Consider the following 23,862-nt stretch of genomic DNA (forward strand, 5'->3'; position numbering starts at 1 on the left):
CAGCGGGAGGCTCTGGTCAGAGGCCAGCAGCCTGCTCACCTCCCTTGTCCACCTGCAAGGTGGGAGGAGGCTCTTGCCTTGCTTCAGGGCAGCCAGTAGGATTAGTGGTGTGCATTGAGGGCTCCAAACAGCCTGGCAGAAAATATTTTTGGGAAAATTGTTTTCTCCCCAAATATCCAAGTCATTGGAGTTACAAGCCCAGGTTACTTTTTATTATTGCTTTTAGTTTTAAAAGGTAACAATTTTTTTTTTTTTTTTAAAAAGAGAGGAAGTCTATGAGGCTTATCATTTTGCAATGGAACTTTCTGGACTTGGTCCATTGTAAGAGGTTTTTAGGATGAAAATCTCATTTTTCTATTGAGTAATAACTAAAATCAAGAATAAAGCAAAACAAAAAGCATTTTACATTTCCACAGTCATTATCCAATTTTAGGGAAACATACCCAGCCAAGAACTCTGCCATCATCACTAGATTTGTGCTTCAGTCCCCTCCCAGGCCACCAGGGCCTATGGATGCTGAGTCAGGTGAACCAGGGGCTTGAGGAAGGCTTCCTGGGGAGGCAGCACCTCAGCTAAGCCCTGAGGGAAAAGGAGACCCCCCCCCCCAGGCCAGACCCTTACCTTCCCCTGGAAATCTCTAGCAGCACATGTGTGTGATGCCCATTTTACCGAGCAAAACACTGAGACCCAAGGCTTACAGACCTCCCCCTGCCTCCTTGGTTCCTTCCCCACCAGTGCACCCATCCAGCAAACATTTGCTGACAGTGTGCTGTGTGCTCCCAGTCGCAGCCAGCTCTTCAGGTGTCTGTGCAAGATTGTGCTTCCTTTTCCCGGCCTCCTGTGCACTCAGCCCACCTGTCCCTCCCAGTCTCCCCTGCCTACTCCAGGGCAGCCATGTCCCCTCCATTTCACAGATGTGACACAGGCTGAGTGGGCATTGTGGACAGGCAGCACGGAATGGCTCTGCTGGGCTCCCTGGAGGAGGCTGAGACCTGGAGGGTAAGGAGACACCCAGGCAGGTATAGTGCAAGGTCTGTCCCCAGTCTGCACCTAGACATGGAGAGTCTGGGAACTGGGAACCCCGGCAGCTGGGAGAGCCAGGTGGGTGGGCCAAGGCCAAATGCTGGTGGGAGCCTTGCCAGTCGTCCAGCTTGGAGGCCACTGCTCCATCCTGAGCGCATCACAGTCTCTCGCTAGCCTTGGGAGGGTGGCAGGGCCATCTCCATGCTTTAGATGAGAACACTAAGCCTCAGTGCAAGGTTGCCCAACCCTGCCATAGGTCCACCTCCAGAATGAACCCCAGATCCTTCCTGCTGCTTCTGAAGATGGCTTTGGCAGCAAGTGAGTGTTCTGAGGCACAAAAAGGTGTACAGTTTTCTGTAGAACATGAAAAAGGTCCTCAGGTGACTCCCTAGGTCCCCTAACAGTACAAATGGAGGCCCAGCACCACATGCTTGAATATTCACAATGTGTAAGCCAAGCTACAGGCTCAGGAAAACATGCCCTGGCCTCCTTGATACCACCTGTCAGGAGCTGAACTGTCTCCCCAAATCCTAACTCAGCACGTCAGAATGTGACCTTATTCAGAGACAAGGTGTTTCTAGGTCTTTACAGACCCTTTACAGGGTCTTAATGAAGTTAAGATGAGGGCATTAGGATGTGCCCTAATCTAATGCAACTGGTGTTCTTATAAGAAGAGATTTGGACACAGAGAGACACGCACACATGGAGGGTGTTGTGTGAAGGTCGCAGGTAAGCTGCCATGGGCCAAGGGACTACCAGAGCCGGAAGAGGCTGGAAAGGACGCTCCCCAAGAGCCTCTGAAGGTAGCACAGCCCTGCCACCACCCTGATCTCAGACTTTTGGCCTCCTGAACTGTGAGACAAATTTCTGTTGTCCTAAGGCACCCAGTCTACGGTACTTTGTGACGCAGCCCTAGGAAACACACTCACCCTAAGTGGCCAGCTGTTTAGTATTTTTGAGCCCCAGCAAGGTGGTGTGGGGAGCCACAGGCAGCCCTGTGTTTTCCATCCCCCACCCAGCTCCACCCAGCAATTGGAGGGCTGCCCCAGGCCTTCCCTCCCAGCCCTGTCCATGAGCCTGTAGGCAGCTGCCCTCCAGCCTGCAGTGCAGGGGGGTGGGGGAGCAAACCCAGAGAGGGGGTCACACAGGCTGGAGAGGTGAGCGTGGGGCCATTTGGCAGGTAATTCTAGGGTCCCAGAAGGTGGTCTGGAGGGGGCTGGGGTCACAGTGGGCCCTTGGATGGTTCTGCCCTTCCTGACATGGCAGAGGACACACATGCTGATTCAGAATCAAGGTAATTGAAGAAAGCCACCGTATGTGGGCCACAAGTCAAAGTGGGAGCAAGATATCATTGGGTAAAACCAACCCTGACAGGGAAAGGGGACGCCCTTACATATATGGAACTCGAGCTTCTAGGGGCTCAGAAAGCAGAGGTGGGAAGGGGCTGTCCTGCCAGAATCCTGCTCCATGGTCCCCCAGAACATCCCTGCTCTTCACTGTCACCTTCCAGGCCCTCCAGAGCCCTGCCTGCCTGGGCCAGCTTCCCAGGCTCCCTGAGGCTTGCCTCAGCCAGCTATACCAGCCTTCTGGCTGTCCCTGAAACTACCGAACACATTCCCACCTCAGGGCCTTTGCATCTGCTGTTCTCTGTGCTAGGAATGCTTCCCCCAGCTCTGTAGAGGTAGATCTCAGCTCAAATCTCATCTGCTTAGAAGGCTTTTCTAGAGCAGCCCCAGCTCCTGGGTGTCGGTGGCCCAAGACCACATCCCCCCTTGGTGGTTGCCTGGGCAGGGGGCTACGCCTGGGCTGAGTGGGATCAGAGGAAGAGAAAGGGGCTAGGCTACAGCTCTAGGCCCACTGGGGCCCACCCAGGGGCTGCTGCACGTGGAGCAGGGTGTGGGGGGGGGGCAAGCCAGGGGAAGGCGGGTCCCCAGGTGTGTGTGGGCCCTGGAGCCAGAGCCCAGGGGGTTGAGTCTTGCTCCCACCAGCCAGGGGCCCCTCAGGAAGAACCTACTGTACGGGTACTCACCTGAGGGAGCCTCAGCAGGCCCGGCTCACAGTGAGACATGGGACAGAGGGCTGGGTCCACGTGGGACACGGTGGGGGCGATGGGGTGTGTCGGGGGGCGGGGGCGGAGGGTTTTTGCCCTTCGCCCTTTGGTACCTGCTGAATTGTGTACTCTAGAACGCAAAACGCTACTCAGAAAAGAAATACATGGAAGCACTCGGAAAACCACACTAGGAGTGAAGGTGAGAACTGGGCGGGAGGAGCCAGGTAAGGATCCGGAGGGAAAAGGTGTGGGACAGAGGTAACCGCGCCTGCAAGGCCCTGGAGGAGTGTCACTTCTCGCTTGGCCGACTTCGCCCCCTCGGGGTTTGGTATCCCCAGGAGCCGCCCCCAGAGCTCGGCCCAAGGGGCGGGCGGGGCCTGGTCGGTGCCCGCCCCGCCCCGTGGAGGGCGTGGCCCCGCCGGCCCCGCCCCCTCCCGCCGGCCCCGCTAGCGGTCCGGGGTAGGCTCAGCCAGGCGCCGCGGAGCGCGCAGGATGCGCGGGGCGGCAGCGACCCTGCGCGGCAAGGCGAGGCCCCGGGGGCGGGCCGGGGGCACCACGTCTGCCCCGGGCAACCGCACAGGTGAGGGCTGGGGCCACGGGGCCGCGTACGGGGTTCTGCGCCCATTTCACAGACAGGGAAGCCGAGGCGCTGGGGAGCAGGGGCTGGGGGTCACAGCCGGGGACCCCTAGGGCGAACCTCTTCAACTCTCCGCCGGCCCAGCGGGCGTCCGGATGGAGCCGAAGCTCGGCGGCGAGCAGTCGGAAACCAGGCGGTGACTTGCAGCCGTCAGCCCAGGGACGGCGCGCCCCTTCCCGGGTGGTCGCCCCGCCGCAGTCTGGGGAGACTAAGGACCGTGCGGCGGCCACGCCTCTCCGCGCGGCGGGCACCGGGCCCCAGGCCCCAGTCGCGCCCCTCTTCCGCGCCTGGGGAAGTCGGAACTGGCCTCACCTGGCGGGGCACGCAGCCTCGGGAGCGGAAGGGGAGAGCTGGGCGCTCTCTCTGCTCCAGAGAGAGGTGTCTCCTTCAGGGTTCCCTGGTAACCACTGTAGCCCCACTTTGCAGATGGAGAAACTGAGCCTGCAAGAGGGCAGTGGCTGCCCCAGGTCGCCTGGCAGCCAGACCTGGGACCGGCCTCAGCTTTCCAAGGCTCAGAGGTCTCCGAAAGGAAGGAAGGCTGGGTTTTATTTTACTTTTAATCGTTTGATTTAAAGAACGTGCCTAAAGAACTTTCACCTTCAGTGCAGGCACTGGGGTTTAAATGCCGGCTTTGCTCCATGAATGCTTCCAACGTCTAACCCTTTTAGAAACAGAACCAAACCGAAACTCTGTATTTCAGATGTCCCAGAAGCTCACTCTGTGGCCCCTGCCTAGTAAGGTTAGGCCTGAGGGGCCCGGGTGTTTCAGGCAGCGCTGGGTTTAGGCTCTTTGCACAGGAGGAAGCTGAGGCCTGGAGTGGAGGGAACTGGCCAGCCTGGCTCCCTCTCACAGATGGGGAAACTGGGGCACAGGAAGTTGTCACCCAGCAGAGGTGTGCAACTCAGCAATGTGGGAGCTGAGACTTGTCCCTGGCCCTGGTTGGCTTGGTTTATTTTGACTCCCCCAGGAAGCCTAATGCTCAGGGTCCCTTATTCAATGCTGGGGTGAGGAGCACTTTTCTTCTGTGTTTGAGGGGGGCCTGCCCAGGGCCTGGTACTGCCTGGGACCCTCTCCTACTGGCACAACAGCCTAGGGGAGTGCGTGTCCAGGGCCCCTTGTAGGAGAGGTAGCCGGGCTGGCCCAAGGTAGTGCCCAAGGTAGTGCGGTAGGAGGCTCTGGCATATCTGCATACAAAAGGCTGTTTGCTAGGAATCTCTGAGGGGTGGGGGTGAGGGGTGGTCCCTGCATCCAGCACCCTGTGCTCCTATTTGTGCCTCTGCCCCTGCCTCTGACTAGCTGCAGCTCAATCCCCTTTCAGACCCCAACATTTCCCAGGCACTGGGCTCCTGGTTGGACTTTGGGGTTAGAATCCCCCCTTTGACCTAGGGTGAGTCTCTCCAGCTCTCTGCCTCAGTTTCCTTGTGTGTTAAGTCGTGAGCACTGTATACCTTCCCCCAGGCTGTGGATAGGCCAGGTGGAGCCAGGGAGGGTCCTTGTTCTGCTGCAGGGGTGATGCCATCATCTGTACTCCATCACCCCCCTGGCCCTGGACCCTCAGGCTCTTGCACCGTGAAGCGAAGGGATCGGGCTGGGAGCCTTTGGAGACCGTTGGCACTGTCTAAAACACAGCACTGGGGTGTGTGTTTTCCCCACAATCCGTAAAATGGGGCCATCACCACTGGTCTTCCTGGAGTAGACATGAATAGTGGAGTAGTCCAGACGGACGCGGCATCCAGAGGGTCGGTCTTCCCTCATTTCCCTGGGTGAGGGGCTGGGGTGGGGGAGGCTGGCTCAGCAGGAGTTCATAGTTTGTTGCATGGCTGGCCCCTGGCCCTGCTCCCAGGGCAGCTCCAGCACTCCCTGATCTGGGAGATTGTCCAGGAATGCAGGGTTCCAGTGGCTGGAGGTGACCTCGCCCCCCCAAAGTCCCCAGAAGGGACCTTGGAGGAAGGGCCTGGAAAGGGGGACGGCAGGAGGCCACATGGCTAGGTGAAGGCCTACTGCATGGGCATCTTCTTGGTCTCACCCCTGAAGCTGTGCCTCCGAGCTGGGCTGTGCCCATTTTACAGAGGAGAAACTGAGGCCCAGTGAGAACACATGTGCTCATGTGCCCCTTGATGCCTTACAGTGGCCTCCTGCCAGGGTGCTGGCAGAGCTGCTGGATAAGAAGCATAGGTTCCTGGACCCTCAGTTTTCCCCGCCGGGGATTTGGGGAGCACACTTTTCCTAGAAATGAACCAGACCTGTTCTAGAGGAGAGTGTGCCTTCCGCGGCGTGAGGCTGACCTGCTGCTCAGCCGGGAGACCCAGGGCTGCAGCGGCTCTGAAGCCTGTGCACTCCCTCCATGGGGAGATGCGCTCAGCGAGGGCAGGGCTGCGGGCCAGGGTCTTCGGGGGCTTGCTCTCAGAGCAGCTGTATGTGCACAAGTCACCCTTTGAACTCTCTGAGAAATCTCTCCTGAAATTTCCCATGTTGCGTTTGGGGAAACTGAGACCCAGAGCAAGGTCACGGATTCACGGGCAGGTGGGGATAAGGCCTGGTCACCAAGTCTAGGGGAGGCTGGGTCTAGCAGCCTGCCTCTCCCACTCCCGGTGCCCTCTCTCCCACAGCCTCCGCCAGCATAAAAGGGAACTTATTTACCTTGTCCCACAGCAGGCAAGGTCAGGGTGTAGTGGCCGTGTGGGTGCCAGGAAGGAGGACAGAAGGGGCCGGCCTGTGGTCCAAGGTTTCAGATAAAAGATTAACAAGCAAGGATTGTTCGCAGACTCCCAGCTGGCTGCAGGGGCTGGGAGGATGGCGACCCAACCAGATCAGGCCTGCGGCTCTCAGTGAGAGACTGAGGCAGCGGAGCCGCACAGAGGTGTAAGGTGGGGGTACAGGGCTGGCAGGTGGGCTGAGGGCCACATGGCATCCTCACCACCGTCCACTGAGCCACGGGAGGGCAAGGCTGGGCCCTGTGTGTTTTTATTTTGTATTTTGTTTGTATCAAATACATTTTCTGTTTTCCTTCTTGTTTAAAATTTATTTGCATGTAGTGAAAAAAGGGGGTCTAAAGGGTGGTGAGTAAGAAGTGCCCCAGAGCAGGGCTGGAGAACAGGCAGTGTCCAGTGTCCCTAGGGGGCCTGTGGCCAGGCAGGGCCAGAGTCCAGGGAGGAAAGGCCTCTGCCTCCAGCTTTAGGGAATGTGGGGTGTCTTCAGGGACCGCTGGGGGCATCCTCTGCAGGGGCCAGGCCAGGAGGGGTGTCTGAGGGCCGTTGGGAGCTCCTGAGAGTTTTAAGGGGAGTTGGGACAGGTGCCTCTCAGGCCCCAAGCATGGGGAGGAGCTGTCAGGAGGTAGTGAGAGGTGGCTGCCGGACTCCAGGCTGGGGTGAGGGGTGTCAATGAGGGATGGCTGTGGATCTCCAGGCTGGGATTCAAGGCCTCTCTCTGCGTGAGTGGGACTCAGTTGTGCGGTGGTTAGGGACATGGGCGATGGAGTCCACCAGCCCCCTCCACCATGCCTTGGTGATTTTGAGGGTACTGTTAGAGGCATCATAAACCACAACTCCTGGCACGACACTGCCTGCCTGCCCGTCCACCCTATCCTGGCTGCTAATTTGCCGAGAGTCCTATGGAAAGGGTTACCCTGAAGGGGCAGAAGTCAGGCTCCTACACTTGGCACTGCCATTGTATACCCAGGGGCCTTGGGCAGGTCTCCGGGCCTCAGTTTCCTCATCTGGAAAATGCGCCCAGCCCAGAGGAAGTGTTTGCTGGCCTTCCAGGCCCGGGGAGGGAGTGCAGGAGACCCCATTGGAGGGTGGGGGTGAAGGTTCCTTGGGTGCTTGGACTGGGGGGATGGAGACCTGAGGGGTGAAGGTTCCCTGGGTTCCATGGACCTTGCAGATTGGGGTGCTCACATCCTGGGGTGCTCAGGATGTGGCTTAGTTAAAGCCCTGGCCTAGGGGTGATCCTTCCCCTGCTCCACAGTCTCCAAAGGGTGGTCCCGCTCCTCCTGTGACCCTAGAAGGGCAGGTCATCCGTTTTGCAGTCCGGGAAGTTGAGGCTGAGCTAGGCAAGGATCTGCTGCTGGGAAGTGGTTGTGCCAGGAGCAGACCCCAAGAACCCCTGGTTGGCCCCCCAGGAAGCCTACCCACCCTACTGGGGGAGGGCATAAGAGGGGCATTCCCTGCCAGTGGCTTCTCTTCCTGTGGCCTCTAGCAGGTGACTCTGCCTCCTCGTGCCTCCCCGGCTGACGGACTGGACCAGGAGGGGCCTGTCGCCCACGCAGGGCGGCAGAAGGTTCCCTGAGATAGGACAAGGAGGCAGGCCAGGGCTGCGAGCCTTGAGCGAGGGCTCGTCCCTCCCCCTTCCTTCCTACTGCAGTTACTTCCCTCAGGCTCTTCCATTTTATTTTTAAAGGAAGACCATTCCAACAGAACACTTAACGTTAAGACCCAGGGCATGGGACCCCCTGGTTGGCTGGTTCGAAGTGAAGGGTTGATGCCAGGACTGCATTTAGAGCCTCTCCCCAGCCCCCACCAGGCACCAGCCTTCTCTGCACACCCTCCCTTGCCCATGTACAGTTATGGGGCCAACATCAGTTTTACTGAGCTTGCACTCCAAATTGTTTTCTACTTTTATTTATGTTTTTAATTTGACAGTACACTCTGGGCTTCTTACAGGTCAGTATTATACTACATCGCTGGCTAGTCTCCTTTCTTTGGTTGTGGGTGGTGACTTCTTGTGACCTTCATCCCCCATGTTTATGAGGCTTAATAAGGCAGGAGAGGCTCTGGGGATCTTGGGGAGGGGTTTTGCGCCCCCCAACCCCGTCTGCCGCCCCGGTGTTGACGCGGTCGCTGTGAAGCGTAGTACGCCACCTGCAGTTGCCGTCTGGGGCGGAGAGCCCTGGCCGTAGCCAAACCTTGCGGCAGAGGGCACAGGATGTGGCTGTTGACAAAGTGTGAACCGTGAACCGCGACTCGCCACGGGTCTTCTCAGTACCCCGCCTTCTCCCCACCATCCACACAACATGGGTGGGGGTGCTCTTTCTAAGACACACTTAGAGGAAGTCAGCAGTGGTGGTTTCCTTGCTAGAGCCATAGACATCTTATTCAGTCCCACTTTGCACAGTGTGGTATTTGTAGGTGGGGACACAAGCTCAGGGTGGAGAAGTGACCCGTGTCACCCCACTGGTAAGGCCGGGCTGACCCTTGAACCCAGGTCCTCTGGCTCCAGAGCTGGGCCCGGCTGCCTCACATGCTCGGCGGCCTCGTCGGTCACGTCCGTCTTGCTGGACGGAGCCCATGCTCCTGCTGCCGCACGCAGGCTCGGGTGGAAGAGCGAGCGCCCACACCACCTACTTCCCGGGCTCTGGGCGGGGAGCGGATGTACCCAGGGGGTCAGTCAGATGTCAGCAGCACGAATGCTCAAGGTTTCCCCTTGCGTTTTCATTTCTTTCAAACCTGCAACAGAGTTGAAAGGATTTTATGACTGTACACCCACCAGCTCAATTCCTTAACATCTTTCCTTGACTGCTTTGTCACATGTCCCCATCCCTTGGTCTGCCCCTCTAGGCATCTTAGTTTTGTGATGAAGTTCTAGTTTTATTTCTAAAGAATGAATTCAAGCTCATCCACTTGCCCTCTCATTGGGCAGACAGATAGCCAGGCGCTGTTGTGGGTGCTGGGCAGAATCGCCCTCCCCGACCGCCCTTCCCCCTCCCTGGCTGCTCCCCAAACTCCGGCTGGTGGGGCCTCCTCTCCAGGGCCACAGTGGGCCGGGGAGCTGAAAAATGCAGAAGTTGCAGCTCTAAATTGAGGACTGGGAAGTGTCGGCTGCCTGGAGGCCCTGGGGAAGGGACCATGTGGCTGGCCCATGGCTGCCCTGTATCTGCCATGGCTCCAAAATCCCATGTCCACCTCCCTGGCCAGAAGGACAGTGCATATCCAGATCCCAGGATCCTGGAAAACCAAAGGGGTTCCTGTCGCTGGGGTGGCACTGATCGCAGATCTTGTCTGTGAGGCCAGGCTGCCAGTCCTCCATGCACTTGCTCACACATTCATTCATGTGCTCATTCCTGCACTGATGTCTGTGGCTACAGAACATGGTAGTTCATGCAGGGCCCAGACTCTAGTCAGAGTTCGAATCCTAGCTGTACCACTGGGAGCTGGGTGACCCAAGGCCAGTGAGGGTCAGCCCAGGGTTACAGGAAATAGCCCAGACCAAGGGTTTGGAGCTGTGCCAAGAACAGAGGGGTACTCCATGCCAGCTGTTGTCATCTGAGCACCCCTGGGGGGCTCTGCCTAGAGGAAAGCCCTCCCCATTCTGTACACCATTCCCAGGAGCTGTGCACCCCTCCCCCCACACCCTCACCAACTTGGTAGGCTGGTCTTTTTAATCCTGACCAAGATATGAGACCAAAAAAGAGAATATCTTAGGTTTTAAATGTGTATTTCTTTAGCTGACATAAATATTTTCCCCTTGATTTTTTTAGCAGCTTTGTTGAACTATGACTTACATACCATAAAATTCATCCATTTAAAATGTACAACTCTGTAGCTTTTAGCACATTCACAGAAACGTGCCACTATCACTCCAGTCAATTTTAGAATAGCTTCATCACCCTAAAAGAAGACACCAGACCCCTTAGCAGCCACCTCCTAACTCTCCCCTCCCCGCAGGTTCTGACAACTATTACTCTACTTTATCTCTCTCCAGATTTGCCTATTCTGGACATTTCACATAAATGGAATCATACAATATGTGACTTTTTGTCTGACTTCCTTCACTTAGCATAATGTTTTCAAGTTTTATTCCTGTCATAGCATGTGTCAGTACTTCATTCCTTTTTATGACTGAATAGTATTCCCTTGTGTGGATGAACCACATTTTGTTTATCCATTTATCAGTTGACATTTGTGTGTTTCAACTTTGGGGCTATTGTGAATAATGCTGTTAACATTTGTATATGTTTTTGTGTGGGCATGTATTTTCATTTGTCTTGGAGGTTTACCCACAGGTGGAGTTACTGGATCATATGGTAATTCTGTGTTTAACTGTCTGAGAAACCACCAGACCATTTTCCAAAGCCACTGCACCAATTTGTGTTCCCACCAGCAGCATATGAGGTTCCAGTTTCTCCACATTCTTCCTAACACTTGTTACCTCTCTTTTTGATGAATAGCCAGCTTGGTGGAGATGAAATGGTACCTCATTGTAGTTTTTGTTTTCATTTCCCTGAAGTTAATGATGTTGAGAATCTTTTCACGTGCTTATTGGACCCTATTAGTATATCTTTTTAAGAGAAATGCCTGTTCAGATCCTTTGCCCATTTTAAAATTTGGTGTTCTTTTTATAATTGAGTTGTAATAATTCTTCATACATTCTAGATACATGTCTCTTATCAGATACAGGATTTGCAAGTATTTTCTCCCTATCTGTAGGTTGTCTTTTCACTTTATTGTGTCCTTTGAAGCACAAATGTTTTTAATTTTGATGAGGTCATGGTTTTTTTTCTATTATTGTCTTTGGGGTCATATCTGAGAAACCATTGCCTAAGATCACAAAGATTTACCCCTGTTTTCTTCTAAGTATTTTATAGTTTTACCTCTTACATTTAGGTCTTTGATTCATTTTAAGTTAATATTTGTATATGGTGTGAGGTAGGGATTGCAATTCATTCTTTTGCATATGAATATTCAGTGTTTAAGATTCCCAATGTAATACCAGAACAAGAAATAGGGGGTAGATATTTGCCATGCACGTGTAACAGAGGGTTAGTATCTTTTCCATATAAACAGCATTTATATATTAATGAGATAATTACAAAAATCACAGCAAAAAATGGGTAAATTAGAAAAGAAAAACAGTGAGTCCTGTGCCACCTCCCCCCTCTCTACCAGTGGGCATTTGGGCAGGTCAGCCCACCTCTCTGAGCCTTGGTTTCCTCATCTGTAATAATAATGATTTCTTCCCTGCTGTCCTCTTGGAATTGTTATGAGTGTTGCATGAGGTGAGGAATGTGTGGTGCTTCTTGAACAAAATGTTCTATGCAAGTATGCATCATTATTGTTAATAGTAGTGCTGATAATGAAGATCTGCAGACAGGGAGCAGTCAGAATAGTCCTGCCGAGGCAAGAGGCTGGCCTTCCCCAGATACTGAAGGAGCAGACAGGATGGGGCGACCAGGGGATGAAGAGCCAGGTGGCCAAGACTGACCCTGGCTGAACCACCAGCTGACTGTGTCCCTGAGCCTTGATTTCTGGAGCTGGAAAATGAGGGTGGCAGTTCATTCAAGGATCCCCATGGCTCCTGCCTGGGTGTGTACCAGGCACCTCCCAGATGCCTCAGCATTTCACCTCCTTTCCTCCTCACAACAGCTGTGCTGACTTCAAGGCTGGCGGAGGCTCCCTTGCCCGGGTCCCCATCTGTGTGTGGGGGAGGTGGAGGAGGAGCCCCGCAGGCTGGAGTCCATGTGCTCCTTTCTGTGCTAGTCCCCCACAGCTACTGAAGGCCCAGCACAGCGCCCAGCACAGAGTAAGGTCTGGGTGTTATTCTTTCTTCCTTAAGTATTGTCACTGACATTTCTCCTTTTGTTATTGTTGCCTTGGAGACCTGGGTGGGCCAGGCAGGGTCCAAAGTGCTAAATAGGGCACTGGGCTGAGACATGTTGACTGAAGCTTTGTATCAGGGTTGAGTCAGTCTACTTAACAAATCCATTAAAAAAGAAGTGGTGGTTTAACTCCAGCTGGAGTTTATTTCTGTCTCTTGTTAGGATCCGAGGGGTTGGTCCACCCTTTCACACATCTACCATCTTTGCTCCCCATCACACAAGTGGCATGGCACCTGTGCTCACATCCCATTGGCCCCATTTAGTCACATGGCTGCTCCCCACTGCACGCTGATATCCCATTGGTTAGGCTCAATCACATGGCTGCTCTGAGCTTCAGGGCAGGCTGGAAAATATAGTTTTTAATGGGAGTCACATCCCCAACTGCAACTCTGGGGTGGGGAGAAAGGATACTGGAGGCAGAGACCTCCAGGGATGGGAACTGGGGTTGACACCACCTAGGATGAGCTGGGACAGGGCAGGTTATCCCCCTGGGCTTAGCCATCAGGTGGGGCTCCAGACAGTGTGCTGGGCCTCAATTCCATCCCTACCATCTTCCCACAGAGTGACCTTGGGCCTGTCATTGAGCCTTGCTGTGCCTCAGTTTCCCCATCAGTAAGGTGGGGATAGCCCACTCTCCTCATAGGGCAATAACACAGTACAGCACCTATTAGGCACCCAGTGTTGTTTGTGCTGATCCAGAGTCAATGCCTCCTCATCCCTCCCAGCAAAGTGCACAAACCATAAGCCCTTCCTACCCCCTACACCCCCTCTACCTCCCACCCTGTGCTAGCAAGTGTCTTCAGGGCAGAAGTAGCATGGCCTGACCATGCAGGGGTCTGCCTCAGCCCCTCCTGAGGGCCACTCCAGGCTCCACACTCTCCCTCTCAGCATCTCAGCTTCTTAAGGTCCCCAGGTTCTCTGTGGGGCAGAGGCCAAGGGCAGGGAGGCCACTGGGTGCTGCTGGGGAGGGGGTCAGTGTACCTGGCCAAGTACAGTGAAATGCCATCCCTCATGGTGACTGCCATGGTGAGGGAGCTCTGGCAGCCTTAGCTTTCATCACTTCCCAGATGGCAGAATGCAGGCCCTGGGCTGAAGCCTGGCTCTGCTGATGCCCCATTAATACCCGGGCCCTAAGAAGGGCAGGGTCAGCACGGCTGGGGGTGGCTTGACCTCTCTGAGCCCCAGTCTCCTCTCTAGATGAGCTGGTGAATTTAGATGTGGGGTAAGAAATGGGCTGCTGTGCTCTGCAGATGAAGACCCTGCCTGGGCACACAGCCAGCCCACGCAGCTGCTCCTGGGTGGACATGAATAAATTTGGGGGATGATATTCAGCGTATTGCAGATGTCTTTGGTATAATTTTGAAATTAGAGTCCACATAGTTTGCTAGAGAACTGGTCATGGGTAGAGAGGTTTGGGGCCCAAGCAACTGAAGGATGGAAGGATCACTAATTAAAATTAAAGTTAGAATGGGGAAGCCATGTGACAGGCAGGTTGGGGGAGTTCAGGAGCTTGGCCAGGTTACCTCAGGCTCAGTGGGCAGCAGGACATCTGTGCCTGGCACCCAAGGCACGGTCTTGGCTAGAGACATAGCACACAGAGGACAGGGGAAGGTCATAGTGGGTCTGTGTGGAATAACAGGGTCCACCAGGCTCTGTGTGTCCTGGCCTCTGTCCCTACCATTGTCCCTATCTCTGAGTCTTGGTCCCTGCCTGTGCGGAAGGAGACAGGTGCTCCTTTGTGGCTGCTGCCTCAGGGCAGTCTTTGCCTCTGCACACACCACGCACCAGCACCACCCGCTCTCCCTGCTCCCTGCCTTTGATGCACTAGTGCTACGGTGTCAGTGCACAAAAACCAGGAAATACCAGAGAAGCAAGAGGAAGAGCCTCTCACACTTGGGCACCAGGAGACAGGCTTCAGAATGTCCTCAGCAATTTCATTGAGCATCCTTGAATACCAGAGACAACTCAAATGCAGGGAACAAATAGGCCCATCCACACAGTGAGTGCTTCACTGCTGTGAAAAGAAACCAGCTGCTGATACACACGAAGCATCTGGTGCCCTGTGCCAAGGAAGAGAAGCCAGACCCAAATGGGCACAGGAGCCTTCTTGCCTGGCTCTGAGTCTGTCCTGCAACATACGAGCTGTGCGACCGCAGGAAGTGATATTAGACCCCTGCCCCAACTTGCTCACCTGTCAGTGGGGATATTGACAGTCCCCCCTGGGAAGGTTGCTGGGCCAAGTGATGAGTTAATGCATGTAACGCACTAACAACAGGGTCCAGCTTGCGGCAAGTCCCTTAGAAGGCCCAGCTGTTGTCATTGCTGTAATTGTATAAATTTTATAATTTTATAAAAATTCTCATGATTTACGCTGCATCTGAAGCATCTCTCTATTTCCTTATTTAACGACAACGTCGTAACTACTTTATGGCATTCTGTTGTCTGGATATACTTTGATTAGTAAATCATTCCCTACTCATGGAGACATAGGTAGTGTCCAATTTTTCACTATTCTGTAAGACTCTGACGTGGGCATCCTGGTACAGAAATCTTGGCAGATTTTTATTTCCTTTGGCCAAATCCTCAGGTGCATATACAACATAAGGTCCTTTATACATAAATCACACTCCATCCAGAAAGGTTTGGATCTACACCCCAGACTGGAAGGAGTCACTTCCCAGCCCTGGCTGACTTGCACGTCATCTTTTTTTCTTTTAATCTTTGATGCATCGATGAGGGAAAGATGAGCTCTCATTTGAATTAGCATTTCTTTGATTACCTGTGGATAAGCATTTTTTCATGTCTGTTGGTCATTTATATCCCTGTGATTTGCTTGTTCCTAGTCCATTTTCTTTAAAAAATGATGTTCAGCTTTTATTGATGTATAAGACCTCTTCATAAATTAAGGCTATTGAACCTTTGTCTTATGTTTTCCAAATATCTTTTGGCAACTGTTTTCATCTGAGTTTGTGTTTGTTTTTCAACTATCAGGCAGTTGCAGACGCTTTTGCTTTTTACTCTTTATTGCAGTCACATCTGTTGATCTCTTCCCCTTTTGTTTTCTTGATTTCTGTCTTTGGAGCTATGCTTAGATAATGGGTATTTGCTTTTACTGTCTTCTAACACTTAGGGTTTTTTTGTTGTTGTTGTTTGTTTGTTTTTCTTTTTTAACATGGTAATCCTTAGAGCATGTAGGATTGTGCTTCGTGAAGGGATCCACCTCTGCTTTGTCCCAGTGTCTAGATGGCCCCATGTGACCTTCTCCAGAGCATCCCGCAGCCTTTGAGGGCCCCCGCCTGCTCCCTGGTGCTGTGCCAGGGAGCCCAACGTGCCTCACCGCCCGCCTCTCTCCCTAGGCACGTGCGCTCAGCTGCCGCTGCCCCCGAAGGGCACCTTCCAAGTCCTTCGTGGCGATGGCACTTCTCTGGGGACCGTGCTGCTTTTCCACTGTCCCTCCGGTCACCAGATGGTGGGGTCTGGCCTCCTCACCTGCGTCTGGAAAGGGAGCGTCGCCGAGTGGTCTTCAGGGACCCCCGTGTGCAAGTGTAAGGCCCCCTCCCTCCCGGGCTACCTACAGCCCAGCGGCTGTGGGGTTGGTGGTAGGGCGGCCCTAAACCCCATCACATGGGTGGTGTTGGTGCCCACACAGACTGGGCTGCTGTTTAGGGAAGCAGGCAGCCTCCTTGCTTCACAGCGGCCGTCGGCCCCCAGCGCCACGTCTGCAGTGTGGACTCAAGGCCGACCAGCAGGCCTTGGTCCTGGCTCTGCCCCTGAGCTCCCTCACTGCCTAGAGGTTACTTTGGCACTTTGGCATCTGTTAAGTGGGAAACTATGTTCATTGTTCTTTCTTTCTTTCATGCATGCACATGGCAAGCCTTAATAGGATATTCTGTGTGCCAAGAATTCAAAGTACTGTGGACACAGAGGGCCTTGATGTGCCCAGCCCTGGGACTGCCAGTCTAGGGGAGGGCGTGGTTTTCTAGTTCTCTGGTTATATTTGTTGTACAGAGTGTTAAAGGGTCGATGAGATAGTACCTGTTGAGTGCCCAGCATGTTATTTGCCAGAGTGAAGCCTTGTGTGTTATGTTATTGTGATTTGTGCATAAAAAGGGCTCAGAGTCAAAAGAGTTTGGCAAATGCTGGGTTTATGCCTTTGGCAAAGGCAGGACTTCTCAGAGCCTTTAAAATGATAATGTGCTGGGTGAATCTCCGAGAATGAAAGTATCTGTTAGGATTAGATTCCAAGAGGCAGAAAACCCACAATAGTAGGGTTAACCACATGGAGCTTTGACCCTCAGGATGGGCAGCCAGGCTTGTGTGGCACTTCGTGATGGTGGGACCCAGGCCCCTTCTCTGGCAGGGCTTTGTTGGATATGGCCTGAATGTCATGATCCACGGTGGCCGCAAACTGCGTTCCAGGCAGTTGTTATGTGGCGAGAGGTCCCTAGGGTGAAAGAGCACACCCCAGTGTCTCAGGGAAGGTTCTTAGAGGTTGTCCTTCGTCACTTCCCCTTATCTGTCCTTGTACAGAATGTGGTCATGTGACCACTTGGAAGCATCATCTTCACACTGGGCCAGTGTCCAGCTAGGAAGCAGGGGAAGTAGGGGCTGGGGGACATTGTGTCAGGAGAGTACAAGGTGTTGCTTGAATTAGAATGCTGGGGCCTTTCTTTCCTAGAACATCCCTTAGAATCTTAGTTCTTAGCACATAGCTGAGGTCACAAGGGTGATACATGGCAAATGCCCTTTCACCCCAAAGATAGGCATTTTCGTTGAATTTGCTCCTTCGTAGAAAGTGATCCGAGAATTCTTGGTACACAGAATATCCCATTAAGGCTTGGCATGAAGGATTTTGCCAGCTTGGGGCAAAATCCCGCCCACCGTGCTTGGGGCATTGTGAAAACTCAGACCGTGACTGGACAAGTCCTGCTCAGTGCTGTGTCTGCTGTCATCTGCTGTCTGTGGCCCACCCTTCCTCCATTCCTCCGTCAGGGCTCCAGTGGGTGGGAGCCAGGGAGGCCTTCATGCTGACCTCCCTATCAGAGCTTCTCCAATTGGCCACTCTGTAAACTATACACCCTGCAAAACCCAGCAAACATGCCCCCTCCTTGGGGAGAGTCTTCCCTAATAGCCCCATCCCCAAATACAGTTTTCACAGACCTTTGCTTAGCCACTAGTGTCTCACTGCCTTCTCCGTAGAATGGGACTCACTGAGGGCCAGCCAGGCCCCATCTACTCCTGGACCCCATCCACCCCACTCTTAGACTCCCTGGCCCCTGAGGCCCCTAGCTCCCACCCCTGGTGGGGCTGAGTGAACTGTATCCAGGAGCTGGCAGTTGTCTCCTGCACAGCTGTACCGCCACATGAGACCTTCGGCTTCAAGGTGGCTGTGATCGCCTCCATCGTGAGCTGTGCCATCATCCTGCTCATGTCTATGGCCTTCCTCACCTGCTGCCTCCTCAAGTGCATGAAGAGGAGCGAACAGCGGCGCTCTGACAGGTGCAGTGGCCTCATGGCCTCAGGGTTCTCAGGGTCCTGCCGGGAGTGGGCACTGTCTGTCCGGGTGTCTGAGAGCCCCTGTGGGCGGCTCTGGTTAGTAAGAGAATCATCATACCAAGTGCTGCCCCCAGCCCACATTGGCATCACAGCTGTGGGGGAACACAGGCCAGACTGGGGGTTCTTGGAGCAGTTGTTTTTTCTTAGAGACAGTCTTGATCTGTTGCCCAGGCTGAACTCCTGGCCTCAAGCCATCTCCTGCCTCAGCCTCCCAAGTAGGTGGGACTACAGAGGCACACCACCATGCCCAGCTAATTTTCTATTTTTTGTAGAGATGGGGTCTTGCTCTTGCTCAGGCTGATCTTGAACTCCTGAGCTCAAGCAATCCTCCCACCTTGGCCTCCCAGAATGCTAGGATTACAGGCGTGAGCCACCGCGCCTGGCCTGGTTGTGTTATTCTTATACCTGCACACACATGTGATATGCATCCTGCTGTGTTAGTGGCATGCAGGGCTGCTGCAGTTGCCTCCCAGTGCTCCAGGGGGCGTCACTGTCACCACAGACGGAGGGTTGGTTAATTATAGCCCACAGGTTAAGTCTGGCCACTGCCAGGTTTTTTTCCTCCACAGTGATTTATTCTGTTTTTTGTTTATATTTTTTTATTCTGGTAAAATGTATATAACATAAAATTTACTATTTTAATCATCTTTTAAGTGTAGAGTTTGTTGGCATTAAGTACATTCATAGTGTTGTACAACCATCAGCACCGTCCAGAACTTTCCACTGCCTATTTTTGTGAGTTAAGGTTTATTGGAACACAAGCACATTCATCATCTCTTGGTATCTGGCTGCTTTTGAGCTGCAATGGCAGAGTTTAGCTTCGGGAGAAACCGTACGGCTTACAGTGCCCAAAATACCCACCGTCCGGCTCTGTCAAAGGTTGGCCACCCTGCCTGGGCCTGCGTGGGGCACGTTTCTGCCACTGTCAGGGACGAGTGCGCATGCTCAAAGTGTCTCACCCCACTCTCTCCTCCAGGGCGGCCCAACTGTGGCACCAGCTGAGAGGCGAGGACTTGGAGACGGTGCAGGCCTCGTACCTCGGCCTCAAGGGCTTCAACAGCAGCAGCAGCAGCAGCAGCAGCAAGGCCGGGAGCCAGCCGGTCCAGGCACACTACAACCACAGCTTCACCACGTGAGTGCGGCCCCGACTGGCTCCCGGCCTTGCTAGTGGTCCTCGTAGCACTCGGTCCTGACGGTGACATCCTAGTGCTCACAGCTGCCCCTACCCGACTTTGCATCTTGGGAATTCAACTCTACAGGGAAGTGGAAGCCTCCGGGAACCCATGCTCACTCCACGCAGACCTGGCAGCTCCCTCCCTCCTTCTCTTTCTCTCTTACCCCTTGCCCTGCCCCGCCCATCCCCCAACCAATACAAGGACATTCTTTTTCTGACTCCAGAAATCCAATCCTGAACGCACACGCCTGTGGAGTAGGGAATCCCTCCCAGTGTTCTTATCAGCGTGGGCCGTGCCCACCCTTGGTCCAGGATCATGCGCAGTACTCGGCCGCCAGGTCTCTGGGCTCCTTACACTGGGCCGGGCTCTCTGGCTTGCCTGGCGTCGGCTTCTGAGCACCCTGGGCCAGTGGTCTCGTACAGAGACCCCCATTTGGATCTGTCTGGTGTTTCTGCACAACTGTGCCTGGCTGTGCGTTTCTTGCACGGGGCTGGGTGGTACTGTGTGTGCCCATCACCCATGTGGGCCAGGCTGCCCCTGAGGGCCATGCGGATTGGGGTCTCTTGGCTGAGACAAGTCCCCCAGATCCCTTCACCATGAGGGTGTGGGGAAGGGCCCTGCAAGGGGCCTCTGCTGCCCCAGTGACCTCTGACCCCTGGCCTCACTGTCCAGGGGTGACCCTACTGGTCCACTGTCACCTGGGGAGTTACAGTAAAGGTGACTTTACTAACTCTATTTCTTCCATGAGGAATGAGGATGAGGTCTTTGGTTTCTTTCTTTCCTTTCTTTCCATTTTGTTTTGTTTAGTATCAGTATGAATTTGTGGATATTCCTTTATTTTGGGAAATTTTACACATACATAAAAGTAAAATAGTGACAGATCTCCTGTCCCTGCCTCCTGTCCTCCTTGTTACCAGCTCTGCCAAGCCTTGCCGTGGCCGTACCCCCCGCCCCTACACAATTTCTGCTTTTTGTGGGTTCCAATTGTTCTTTGGCAGCAGGAGCCCTGCCAAGCTGTGGCCTGGGTCCTTCTGATACATTCCCGTTGTCATTTGAGCACTTCCTGCTCGCACAAGGTGCTCCAGGCCCATCTTGTGCTTTCTGTGCCTGGCTCTGGGGTCGGCCACTGCTGCGGGAACCCTGTTCCTCTGGGCAGGGAACGGCTTAGAGCCTGGGGTCTGGGCAGGCACCGAGACGGCATCCCTGAGCCTGGTGCTGCCTGCTGCTTCCTGAGGCCATCCCATCACAGCCTCCCGAGGCAGCAGACACTCGCTCCTGGCCCTGTGGTTTCGCTGTGTGACTGTAACCACTCCATGCCTCAGTTTCCTTGCCTACAAAGTGAAGATCACAGTAGTGCCCACCTCCCCGTGCTGTTGAGGTCACCTGAGTCCAGGTGTGTGCACAGGCCCCGTGGGAGAGTTCAGTGAGTACTGCCGTCCTTGTGCAGACACGGAAATTGAGGCACTGGCGGTCGTGACCTGTGTGGTCCTACGTTGCGTGTGGTCCTTCAGGGGGCGTTGGTCATCAAGGCGGTGGCTGAAACAGTGCGTGGAGCCTTTTTCACTTAGCAGCACTTTCCAGTTCAGCTCGTGGTCTGAAGCCGCAGTCTCATTCTTTAGGGCCATTGATTCATCCCCAGTCTCCAACGTCCATTACTGAGCAGTCAGGGTGGTCGGTGCCTTTGTGCTTAGTACTTTTTTTCTCTTTTGAGACACATCTTAGGGGCTATCCCAGGAACGGATTTTTTTTTTTAGGACAACAGTCTAAATATTTTATTACAAAACTCTTTCTCTGGGAGCTCCAGTACAAGTTAGTTCATAGTTTGACAACAACCATGTCATCCCTGAGTGCTAACAATTTGTTTCCTGTTTATTTATTTATTTAGCAGGTGTAAGTTACACAGGGAGTTTTCGTTGGCATTTCTTTGATTAATGTTGAGGAGGAATGTTTTCTCGGAACCTTGGCTCACCAGTGGCACTGCTGGTATTAGTCATTTTCTGTTTTCTCTGCTGAATTACCTGCTAATGTCTTTCTCATACAAGACGGGAGCTCTGTGTATGTTCTGGGAGGGAGCCTGACCTGTCAGTTGGCTGCAAGTGTATCAGGCTCTTTCCCTTTTTCTTTTAGTTTTGCTGGGGCTGTTCTGACTAATGCGTTTTTGTAATATGTCAGACTTCCAAGGCTGGTGTCAAAGCTTGTCTGTTGCCCCCACCCCATGATGCCCCATCCCCATGACAGCCCGGTGACCAGATCACCCTGTGTCACAACTGGGGAAGCGCCTGTGGAATGGGGGAAGGAACCTGCCACTCAAGGCAACTTGGTGTCCAGGATGACGGTGGCTGAGACTACAGCTGTTGGCCATAGCCTGAGGCCAGAGCCTCACTGGCCAGAGCCTGAGGCCGAGGGGCTCCCAGGGGTGCTGTCTGGGTCCACATGTCTGCCAGACCTGTGTAGGGAACTGTGTTCACCTCCACTAGGGAGTGGGTGAGCCTAGGGGGAGGGAGTTGCCCTGAGGGGGCTGGCTGGGGGGCCACTATGATAGTCAGCTCTAGGGGGTGCAGCTCAAGAGGCAGGAAGCAGGTGGTGACAGGGAAGGATGGGGTTCTTGGGGCAGAGACCCTCCACCAAGTTCTCCCACACATGGGGACCCCGAGCACAGCCCAGCTTGAGAGGGATTTGGAGAAGGTGCTCCCGCCCAGGGCTGCACTGCACAAGGGAGGCAGGTTCCCCTGCATCAGTGGATCCTGGGGCCACCCACCCCTCAGGCAAGGCCCAGACTGCCTGGATAGGTGGTAAATTGCCTTTAGCAAGGCCAGGTTTGCCCCTTGAGCTTGCTTTTGTTTCATAAACGTTTCTCAGCACTGGCAATATGCCAAGCACTGTTCCAGACTCTTCCAAATATTAACTCTTTGAACCTCAGGGAGTGGGTACTACTTTTATCCCATTTTACAGGTGAAGAACCAGATAAGTTAAGAAACTTGTGTAGATTCACGAACAACTGGTAAGAGTGAACCTGGGTTTGGAGTCCAAAGTCTGGCTCCAGAGTCCACTGAGCTACCTTTCCTCTCCACTAATTAATTAATCAATTCATTCCCTTATTCATTGAAACAATAGATCATTTCTTAACTCATTCTACTTCCCAGAGTTTTTCTGAGAATTAGGCATGGATGGGAGCAGTGATCTGGGAAGGCTCCCTGGCGGAGGTGATGTCTACCTACAGGGAAGAGCCTGAGAGAGCCTGCATTGGGGGAAGAGAGGGACAGCATCTTAGGGGAGGTGGCAGTGAGCAAAGGGCTGGAGGATGGAGTAGTCAGGCAGCCTCCAGGGAGCAGAGGCCAGTGTGTGTGGAGGCCAGAGATGGGGCAGAGCCTGGAGGACAGGGGCCAGGCGAGGGTCTGATCAGCCTGAAGAATGGCCTGGTTTGTGTTTCGAGTACCGAAAGTATAAAAGGTGGGTGATCCAGCTCCAGGCCACCAAAGAGGATGGGCCTGGCAGGAGGGAAGGTGTCCTTCCCTGGCGCTTCTTCTCCCCAGTGTCCCTTCTCTGCCTGGGATGTCCCCAGGCCTGGCCAGGCAGCTGGGCTCCTGCACCCTCTAGATAAGCCCCTTCCCACACCTTAGGAAGGCAAGCAGCCAGCCCCTGGGCCACCCCCTGGTTGTATGTGTAAGGGCCCTAAGGCCTAGGTGGTGGCGGGGCCTGGGAGAGAGGGCCCAGGAGGGAGGTATAGGGGCCTCTCTGTGCTTCAGGGTATGGGACAGCTTCTGACAGGAGGAAATGGGGGCTCCCCAACCCTCAGCAGTGGTCTGCCCCAGGTTCACTGAAGGCCTGAGGCCTGGCTGCCTAGGAAGTTGTGAAGTTGGGGTTAACTCCTGTCCCCACTCTTCCCCCAGCTCATCCCCCCTCTCTCCACAGAGACCACGGCGAGAGCACCAGTGAGCTGGGCAGTGCGACCCACGGCACGGACAAGAACCCCTGGACTCCGGGGCCCAGAGTTCTGAGCCCCAGCGGCCCCTCCAGCTCACCTCGAGCCCAGGTGGTGGTGCACACAGTGAACCCAGGACAGACCCTGCCTGCCCCTGGGCTGGCCGCAGGAATGCCGAGACAGCCTGCAGCATACACCCCAGGGTGACTGGGCAGTGCGGCAGTGCCCACCTTCCACCCTGGGAAGGCCAAGCTGACCCCACCAGTCAGTCAACTACAACTCGACGTGTCCAGCTCGAGATTGGTCAGTGACATCAGCTTCCAGGTGTAGGGACCCCTCGGGGCCAAGCTGACACCGAAGGCTGAGGACCCAGCAGGGGGTGTTGTCCCAGGGGAGCCCAGCTGTGGTGATTTTTATAGTTATGGCTTACTTGAAACCGCTGCTGAGGTTAAGATACCGGCTGCAGCCTCCTTCCAGCTAGGGTTTCTTTCAGGAGACTTGGAGATGTTTTTAGCAAATCTAGTTTTGCATAGTACAATAAACTTCTTTTCAGCAACTACAGATGGCTCCCTCAGCATCTTCCTCCACAGGATGTGCTGCTTCGAAGCAGGACCCGCTGAGGGTTCTGCATCCATTGTCTGGAAAGATGCAAGGGAGGGGCGTGAAATAAAACAAAAGAATTACTTCTAATACTGAAAAATACAAAGGTGAAAAGTCACTGTTCAGATTTTCGACCTGTATAACAAAACCTCAAACATAGTAGCATTAAACTCTAATTGTCCATTATCATCACTTCTCAGTGCTGAGCTTGCTGGAGCTCAGCTGGCGGTTCTCACTCAGAGTTGCCCATGGTGGTGGTGGCCAGCTGGTGGCTAGCACTGTGGTCATATCGAAGGCTGGGTCACT

At 54.1% G+C, this 23,862-nt stretch overlaps 1 protein-coding gene across 1 annotated transcript; it reads left to right on the forward strand.

Moving 5' to 3' along the window:
* Positions 1 to 3,530: 3,530 nt before the first annotated feature.
* SUSD3 (sushi domain containing 3) lies at positions 3,531 to 23,515 on the forward strand. The gene is made up of 5 exons (XM_045563014.1): positions 3,531 to 3,653; positions 15,660 to 15,848; positions 17,655 to 17,802; positions 18,836 to 18,991; positions 22,947 to 23,515. The coding sequence occupies exons 1-5, from the start codon at positions 3,566 to 3,568 to the stop codon at positions 23,161 to 23,163; spliced, it is 798 nt and encodes a 265-aa protein (XP_045418970.1). The 5' UTR covers positions 3,531 to 3,565; the 3' UTR covers positions 23,164 to 23,515.
* Positions 23,516 to 23,862: the final 347 nt, after the last annotated feature.

The sequence above is a fragment of the Lemur catta genome, chromosome 10, assembly GCF_020740605.2.
Source record: "Lemur catta isolate mLemCat1 chromosome 10, mLemCat1.pri, whole genome shotgun sequence".
Lineage (NCBI taxonomy): Eukaryota > Metazoa > Chordata > Mammalia > Primates > Lemuridae > Lemur > Lemur catta.